This window comes from Lacerta agilis, chromosome 2 (genome assembly GCF_009819535.1).
Source record: "Lacerta agilis isolate rLacAgi1 chromosome 2, rLacAgi1.pri, whole genome shotgun sequence".
Taxonomy (NCBI): domain Eukaryota; kingdom Metazoa; phylum Chordata; class Lepidosauria; order Squamata; family Lacertidae; genus Lacerta; species Lacerta agilis.
The window spans coordinates 75,182,120-75,191,635 of NC_046313.1; the positions used below are offsets into that span (position 1 = coordinate 75,182,120).

The window sequence follows — 9,516 nt, forward strand, 5'->3', positions numbered from 1 at the left end:
TTATTTTTACTCTCTGCTTCTTGTTATTTAGACAATTACTGATCCATAAGAGGACCTCCTACCCCATGTCTTCTAAGCATACTCATGAATGTTTTTTGGGGGGGCATTATTGTGTTGTCGTTTTTATTTTTATTATGTATTTTGTGGTTTTATATCTTGATTATGTTCTCTCTCTCTCTCTCTTTGCCTTGTCCTTCAGGCTTGATTCTATCTGCCGCAGTATGAGGTTAAGAGATGTGGTCCATCATGATCTCTTGCCATCTGCAGAAATGATCACAGTGTTGAGCCAAGAGTTTGGGATCCCCTTGAAAAGGGATGACTTACTCATCCAGCAACACCCAGAGATCTCAGATATGTTTGATATGCCACCAAAGTATTCGTATGTGAGAAAATATAGGCGTTTCCCTCTAGATAACCACAATGAAGAGTACATACTTAGAAAAAGGGAAATGGAAAGTCAGGCAGCAGAAGACTTTATCCAGGTGTGTGTGCTGCAGCGATGAAAGGTTGTCTTAAGACAGGGAAGGGGAAACAGTAGCCCTCCACATGCTGTCGGACTACAGCTGCCATCAGCCCTAGCCAGCATGGTCAAGGATGATGGGAGTTGTAGTCCAGCATTATCTGGAGTGCTACAGATTGCCTATTCCTATCTAAAGAGATTGTTCAGATATGCCTATGTCTCACAAAGTGCCTTCCTAATGGAGTTGTGCTATTAAAGCATGGACATGAGGGTTTTTAGTTTGAAAGCGAGAAAATGCTTAAATTCCCCACCCCGCTTCATTTATTTTTGGTGCAAGCTCCTGATGCTTCTCATAGTTTGCTCATGGGAAGAAGTCTTCTATCGTCCTGTGATTCACATATACACATATCAGGGATGGGGAATCTTCAGCCATCCATTTTTTTGTTGGGCTCCCAACTTCCACCAGCCCCAGCCAGCATAGTCCGTGGTCAGGGACAGTGGGAAAGCCAGCAGGTTCCCCATCTCTGCATTGTTCCCTGTCAGAAATCATAAGCTGGTTAAAGTCCCTCTGAATCGAGTGGGACTCACACCTTAGGTACAGCAACCCAGGTCACTGGCATAGAGGATTTATTTATTTAGCAAATTTAACAAGGAAAAAGAACAAAAAAAGATACAAGGATCTCCCCCCTTCCCCCCCCCCCCCCAGAAAGGAGTTGTTATGTGTGAGCACTATGATAGTAGGCTTGAGGGTTCATTAAAAAGCCAGCTCATAAGGGGAAGGAACCCTTTGTGGATTCTGACACCTTTAGGGCAACAAAGACTAAGCAAGCAGCTGGGTTTTAGAGCCTCTGTGAAAGATGTGCATGTCTTTAGTGCCCCGTATGTTTTCTTAAAGTTCCCAAGTATTTACTTCTAAAATATGAACATTATTACAGTTAATAAATTAGCTTGGTTGATAGTGGAAAATAGGAAGCTGAATGTCTCCAAAGGAAAGTGGTTGGCAGCTGGCGGCCTGCAAGGTGAGCCCCCTCCTCCCCCAAGGGAAGTACGACATCGGACCCCACAGCTAGAGCTCCAACTCCATTTACACCTTCGCCTTCAGTTATGTGCTGCCTGGTGACTGTTTAGAGCAGCCTTTCTCAAACTTGGGTCCCCAGCTGTTGCTGGACTACAACTCTCATCATCCCTAGCTAGCAGGACCAGTGGTCAGGGGTGATGGAATCCATGGTTGAGAAAGGCTGGTTTAGAAGATCTGACAGGGGGCTGAGCTGGAGAGATTTGGCTACAGCTTGCTGATTTGACTCACCTGCCAGTCCAGCTACCAACTTTTTCCATGGCAGAAGTCCTGTGTCTGTTTTCAAAAGTGCACTTCTTTTTGTCTAACAAGACCAGAATAATTAACATGTGTTAACTTTTCTTCCAGTCTAATATTGAGAATATACATCTAGTCAGCAAGATGGTGAAAAAGGAAGGCAGCAAAATCATCAGGGCTTTCCCTTCTGATGGCAAGTCCATTTTTAATTACAGTTGTCAGGCGTTCAATTCTGCAGAAATTGCAAAGAAGCTGCTTCGTCAAGAGATGGAAGAGGTGAGATTAGTACATCCCATTTTGGATTTCTGCTAGAGTAAAAGATTGATCTAAGGATTTCTCGTATGTCTGGTTAAATTTTGGAATTTTTTTTTTCTAGGAATTTTGTGAAGATTTGGGAGTCCAGTGGTTCAGATTCATTGAGTATATATATTAAAAAAATCCTCCAGAATTTAACCTTTTTGCATTTTAAGGGAGTGCATCCCTCATGTCTTGCTTGGAGGACCGAATTTATGTCGTTGAATTCACAATAATATTGCTTTATCTTTTGAAGTGAATTAAGTATCTATGGGATTTCTAGACATCAAAGTTTCTTAAGTGTTTTCCGTACACTCTAAATCCAACCCAATTATCATTGCTGTGTTAGGAACATGTACAGAATTTTGTTGTAAAGTTCAGGCTTTGCTCTTTTTAGGAAAACATGTTCCTCTGTGGAGAAACCCAGAGGATGAGAGTTCTTTCTGACAGAAACATTTGTCTCCCTTAGTATCCAGGCAATAGGTTTGCTTACAATCATGAATATCTGTCAGCCATATTTGACCCAGTAGATGAAGACAGCGTGCTAAAGGAGTCCATGCACCAATCGGAGATGATGTGGCTCTCACCAGGAGGGTTTGTGTATCCTGGATACAAGAGCAGCATTGAGTCCAACCGGCATCCTCGTAAGCCTGACGAAGCACGAGTGATGGAGCTGCGTGAGGTAATGGTGGATTTTAAATTCCTGCCACATCTGTAATCTACTCTGTGTGGCATTTTATCTTCACAACAACCCTGCGAGGAAGATTAAAGAGTCAGGGTCTTCTTGCAGGCCACCCAGTGAGTGGCAAATACAAATTTGACACTCGTTCCTCTGATCAAGGCCCAGTATTCACTCTCCACTACCATACATCTTATCTTTACAGTGGTGCCCCGCTAGACGAATGCCTCGCTAGACGAAAAACTCGCTAGATGAATGGCATTCGCTAGCGGAAGGCTGCCCCGCAAGACGAAAAAGTCAATGGGGCTGCCTTGCAAGACAAATTTTTTTTTCCCCGGCACGCAAACCTCCGCGCTGCATTGCCGCTTCGCTAGACAAAAAATTCGCTCTACGAAGACACTCGTAGAACGAATTATTTTCGTCTAGCGGGGCACCACTGTACACTGGGGGACATTTTTTTTTTCATTTTCTGTTGCATGAGATTTTTCAACTGTTCTTATATGTTGGACTACTGCTGGACCATCAGACAAGAATCCCCTGTGCAAGTCCACAAACGCAAGAGCTACAAGCGCAAATTCTTACCTGAATAACAACAGCTTGTAGATACTGTGTATCCCAAGGGAATTTTTTTTTTTTTTTTGCATACCTCCAACTGTACATAGATATACATGTCATTTTCAATGCTATATAAGTCACTTACATTTATACTCATATTGTACTACTTTGGCTGTGTGTTTAATAACATACTGAATTCTTGCCTTGCGAAAAACGAAGATTATGGTGAAAAGCGAAAAATACAGATTGCAAAAAAAGAGAGCTTACAGAACAAAACCAACTTCAGATTTGAAATCAGCACGTTGAAATTAGGTTAGAACAACTGCAGGTGTCAATGCAACAATTTTTTTGTTCCCCAGTGTTATTATTAGGGTCCCTTCCAGCTCTATGATTCTGTGATCATTTAGGCACAAGGCAGACAACATTCTGTGTGTCCTTCAACAGTGTGAACTTGGTTTTATTCTCCCAGGTATATGCTGTGTTTTAAACAGTACTGCTGTCTTATTTTAGTATTGGTAGATAGAAAGGTTGGTTGCCATCACTTCTTTACCATTAGGTCTCTACTGGCAGAGAGGGCAAAAATTGGGGTAATCAGTAGGTACGCTGTGTACCAGAGGTGAAAGGGAGACTCGGCTTTGGATCTGCTGAATCCAAATCCCTCCTGTACCTTCAACACTCTCCCAGAACAGAGGGAGAGAACCAGCAGAAGAATAAACACTACAGACCACTAAAGAAGAAACAGAGAGCCAAATAATAAAAGATGCTGACAAAAGGGAAAACGCTTCCACAGGGTTCTGGATTTGCCACTGCTTCTGGCCCAGATCCAGTAGAATTGCTCTGCCCATTTTTATTCTAAGCTGGTTTGAAGATGCATTTATAGTGGAAAGGTGGGGTAGAAAACAGCTTTAGTTGTTTGGTTGTGAAAAGGAACTGCACATGCATTTCTGCAACCTGCCGGTAGCTTGTGAGCAGATCCCATGAGTATATTCGTGAAATTAGGGTTTATTTATTTTTTGCCTAGTCATGCATCTTCTAATCTAAGGTCGAGTAATTAAAATTTGTCTTGCTGATTAATCAGCTAAAGCATGTATTCAGTAGTGTTATCTACCACTGAAACTGACTAGGATCCACCGTTAAAACTTGTATTTTTTAATTCTTAAGTTTTTAAACTGTATTTTACATTATTGTAACCCTTGGACCTTGGAGTGAAGGGTGGGTAATAAATTAAAATAACTACAGCAGCTGTGATAATCAAATAGGTGGGTTTTTGGTTGTTGTTTTTTTAAGACACCATTTGCTTTGATTAGCTGTCATCCATGCTATTTTGCAAACTGCTTTGGAAACTCCCCTCAGGTTCAAAAGACGTTGGCTGTCTGGCATGGGGACCTGTTGTTTGAGAAATAAGATCAAGTGGATCCTAAGAACTAATAGATCACAGGCTGTCTTGAGGTGTTATCTCGGCATACAAAATATTAGTATCTGTGTGCTGGCTTTCTTCTTTTCCATCTTAAGGAAATTGCTTAACGGAAGTTACGTTTGTCCTCCGTCAGTATGGTATATTTGACATATTCATATATTGCTGTGTGATTTGAAGTTTATACTGTCCTGGAAGTTTCAGGAACACAGCTTTTGTGCTAAAAGATTTGCAATGTTCATTTAGACATGGCAGGAGCGCTTGAAAGCCAGTGACATGACAATTCCAGGCCGGGAGAGATGGCCTTGGGACAAGAGACATGCAGATTTTGAGCTTTACAAAAAGAACCCTCCACGTGCCCATGTGCTTCTTGATACTCAGAGAGAAGGTATGCATTAGCTTCCATGCCTTTTAGCTCCTTTAAGAAGTGGTGCATCTCAGCAAGTATACATTCAGTATATGGAAATACTGTCCAGGTTCGAAAGAGCTACTTTGGCGTACAGTCAGTTGCATTTACATCTTATCCAGCATCTCAAAAAGTGTGTGTTAACACAAGGCACATGTTTGAGATAAGGGTGTTGATGCAAAATGCCCTTTTCTACTATGCAGTTACGGGAGGTCTCAGCCATTGTATGTCAGGAAATCCAGATTCCCTTTACATAATTGAGATCAGTGGTGCAGGAGCTACTTTTCCAGGGGGTCATCCCACAGCAGCTATTATGTGTAAAAATAACAATTTTGTGGGAATGGCCTGCAGAGATTACTGCACTCCACAACTGCAAGCTTTCAAATGCTACAGCAGCTCCCAGAGAATGTGTAATGCACGAGGATCTTTGTTGTTGTTGAATGCGTTGTGATGGAGGTGGGCAATGTCACCAATGACTTAAGCAACAGGCTTTTCTCCTTAGAGGCTGGCTAACCTTTATAATGAAATTGCAAAGATTTTATTTTCTGTGGTTGCACAGGCAGAGAGGGAGGAAAATGGTTGCAACAGCCCTATATTGAAATGGACTGCAATCTTTAATATGTAAACCAAGCTTATTCCCATTAAAGTTTCCTAGAGTGTATTTGACTGAACAAATGCAATTGATGATTTTGGCAGTAAGCCTTTCAGCTAATGAAAATTTAGGAGAGCCCCCCCAAAATTACGGACAGCGGTACTGAAATGAGTATAATAAGACTTCTGTAGTAAGCTTTAGTTTTAAATCTCACAGTAGGGAATACTTCTATTATGACGTTACGATTTGTGAGTAGTTTCCATGCATTTTGTATCTCACCGGTCGGGATGGACCTCCTTTTTTCATCCCGCCACTAACCAAATTGTTCTAAAACAAATTACATCCAATCGATTCCACATTCTTTTTAAGGATTTGGTTTTTTAAATCACGGAGACTCTGTCGCTATAATCCAGAGCCTTCACTTTTGCAGAGATAAAAGATGAATCCCAGCACCCAGACCTCAACCTCACCTTTCTTCTCCACTCCTTTCAGAGCGATCCAGGAGGCGAGAGAGATCACTAAGAGAGAGAGATCACTAAGAGCGCAGCCAGATCCCCCTGCACCTGAAATTAACCCTTTCAGGTTGAGGTCCTTTGTGTGACCTCGTTTTCTCTACAAAGCTCAGGCTTTCCCTGGAGGGCTCAACCCACGCTACTTTGTGGTCCATGGCAGAAGTCCCTAATCCTGTAATATAAAGCATCTATGCTTATGATTTGGAGATGCATTACCAGAACTGATGAGGCAAAAGTTGTTAAGAGCTAGTAATTAGAAGTGGGTTAAAGATCTAAGTCTCTCATAATATAGTTCTGTTTTATCATTTTTCAACGGACATGTTTCTGAACAAAAGAGCCTCCAAAAGAGATACGATGCAACACTGCACTGAAAGTTCATCGATGCTGCCCATCGACAGAGCTCACTGCAAGTGGACCCAAAGCCAGCTGCCAGCTAGCCCGGATCCAGGGACTTCTGAAAGATGCACCGGCCAAGCTGTCCCTAAGAATGCTGGTAACATTGACTTTTTTGAAATCCTAAACCTAAAGGGGTCAGCTTTTCTACCAAAGTCATGGGGAACTGCCAGTTTACATGCCTAGTTAGACCTTACATGGCTCCCAATTTGGCTGTCAAGGTTTGGTTTCCCCAAACCGCACACATCATCAAATGCGATGGCAGGTCTGGAGCAAAGAAAAATGCTGCTGCTAGTGCACAATCTGGTACCATAAGGTGTGCTTCTACCTGTGCATTGGCAAGGGAGGCTTGATGTCGCTGCCCATCAGCTGATAAGACAGCGAGAGCAAGCAGGTTGGGAAAAGCTGTGCCATTAAGCTCCCTATGGGGAAGATGTTAGCACAGCAGAAAGGTGTAAGTCAATGCCTGTCAGCTGAAGGGCAGTGTAAATTCAAGCCCCACTTGGGGTTGACACACTACAAAGGAAAATGGGTCACCGGACGGTGTGACATTTGGTGATTGGCCCAATCTACCTTTATAATAAATAATAAATCTGTATAATAAATTGGGACATGGGTGGCACTGTGGGTTAAGCCACAGAGCAGGGGTCAGCAAACTTTTTCAGCAGGGGGCTGGCCTACTGTTCCTCAGACCTTGTGGGGGGCCAGATAATATTTTGAAAAAAATAATAAATTCCTATACCCCACAAATAACCCAGAGATGTATTTTAAATAAAAGGACACATTCTATTCATGTAAAAACATGCTGATTCCCAGACCGTCCGCAATTTAGAAGGAGATTAGTTTGGGAACCCCTGCCACAGAGCCTAGGGCTTGCCGATCAGAAGGTCGGCGGTTCAAATCCCCACAACGGGGTGAAAGATCTGCATGGAATTAGTTGGAAGTCACCCTCCCCTTTTCTAAAGTGAACAGCAGTCAACAGTGGCATTAAGAACCATCATCACTGTAATTAACAAATGAAGAGACAGGCAATGGAAATATATGAGCTTCCCACATTGAGTCCCTTAGATCTAAGGACTGTATGGTTTGGCCCTACACAATTATTTTAATAAAGCCAAAAGAAGTGGGACTTTCTTCCTTTTTGTTCATTGCAGAGAGCTCAGGGCTTTCATATGAAGGAGGAATGAGGGAGAAATATGATTCATTTCACTGTTGTTTCAGGTCACTATACCAGCTTATGGACATGACTTTGTAGTGTATTCACTACATTCAGTGCAGTTTTGATCTGAATTGTATTTCTGATTCCTAGTGTTGGGAACGCACACATGAAGCTGTATATTTAGAAGCAATGTTCTGAAACCTATTCCTGTTCCACTAGCCTACCCCAGTTGCTGGAATGGCAGACCAAGTGGAAGAGGTCAGGAACTGCAAAGGATTTGTTCCTGGCGCTGAACCACTCCTCAGCCTGAAGAGGAATGACAATATAATTCCATGCTATGACAGGCAACACGATACATTTAAAACGCTGAAGGGAGAAGATTTCAGGTAAGTCATCTAGCTGCTGTACCACACACTGGCATGGCAAGTTGATGTTATAGGTAGTTTACTTAGCATGTATGTACAGCAAAGGTAAAGATCCTGTAGCCCACCAGATGTTACTATGGTACAATTTCTGGCCATGGCCATGCTGCCAATAACATGTGAAGCCCCACAGGTTTCCCAGCCCTGTTGTGCAGGATTGCAGATCGCATCATAGAAAGGCATTAGCCATTGGAAATTACTACAGAAATTCTCCACTGTCATCCAGAGTTCTCTTTTTAGCTTTGGACAGAGTAAGCTGGGGTAGCTAACCTGTTGCTCTCCAATTCCTGCCACCCTGGTCAGTGGTGAAGGATGATGGGAGATGTAGCTCAGCAGCTGGAGAGACAGAGGCCTCTCCTCCCTGGAGTTGGTTATGCATTCTGAGACCTGAATAACCCAGATACTCCACCTTGCTAAAAACAGGTGTAAATTAAGTTAACTTATTGGAAGAGCAGGAAAATGAGCTTTAATATGTTACAGTGCAAGGCTTGACATTTCTCTTTCAGTAGGGTCAGGCCATGATTTCATGCATATTTTGTACCGTGAATGTTTAAATAAAAACTTAGCACATAATATGAAAGCACAGCAAGGTAGCTACTCTTAAACATAAATTTTCACCCATTTTTAAAAGTCTATTCTGTTTTGCAGATTGATTTGTCGTAAGCATTCATTTCGGTACAGGGGGCCGCCTCTGCAGAAATTGGTCTTTAAGGAAGAAATCCAAATAGCAGAGGATACACAGGCTGCAGGTAATGAGGGGAATTAAGCACTGATTGCAGTGTGGTACACAAACCAGTGATTTTTTTTCCTGTGTCTTGCTAAGGAGTTTAATAGGTTAAACTAGTGATAGTCACTCTGCTTTTTTTCTGTGTGCAACACTGAAGTTAATTTGAAGAGCTAGGGTACAGAGATAGCATTAAACTTTAGCACTTGGAAATATTGCTATGGGAATCAAAAGAATTGATGTGTCTGGTGAGACTGAAGTCAGATGTTTGACGCAAAGCATTACCTTTCAAAGTAATCTAGGGGGGAAAGATTACTGGTAATGAGGCAGTGTGAGTTCTTTGTGTTTTCAGTTCCTCCAGAACTATTTCTATGCTTGGCTTACCACAGCAAAATTTATGCTGTAGCGTCAAGAGGTCCAATCTGCTGTGCTAAGGTGTCCTCTGCTTGTGAGAAGCACCCAAACGATGGGTGCAAACTGTACGTGGGCACTTCAACTGGCCACTCTGGGCCCTCTACTGAATCTTTAAGTCTTAAGTGTAGTATCATTGGGAAACAGGCCCTGGTTAGGGGTGGAAACCTCTTTTTGCTATTA

The 9,516-nt window shown here is 42.4% G+C and overlaps 1 protein-coding gene across 3 annotated transcripts in view; it reads left to right on the plus strand.

Annotated features, from left to right (window-relative positions):
- The window catches only part of CFAP92 (cilia and flagella associated protein 92 (putative)), a 53,285-nt gene that overhangs the window by 42,518 nt on the left and 1,251 nt on the right, over positions 1-9,516 (plus strand). For all 3 annotated transcript variants that reach the window (XM_033140830.1, XM_033140831.1, XM_033140832.1), the window contains 7 exons: positions 200-482; positions 1,884-2,048; positions 2,536-2,748; positions 4,961-5,102; positions 6,560-6,717; positions 7,996-8,162; positions 8,847-8,947. In XM_033140830.1, coding sequence (XP_032996721.1) covers positions 200-482; positions 1,884-2,048; positions 2,536-2,748; positions 4,961-5,102; positions 6,560-6,717; positions 7,996-8,162; positions 8,847-8,947 — 1,229 coding nt within the window. The remainder of the gene's footprint in view (positions 1-199; positions 483-1,883; positions 2,049-2,535; positions 2,749-4,960; positions 5,103-6,559; positions 6,718-7,995; positions 8,163-8,846; positions 8,948-9,516) is intronic.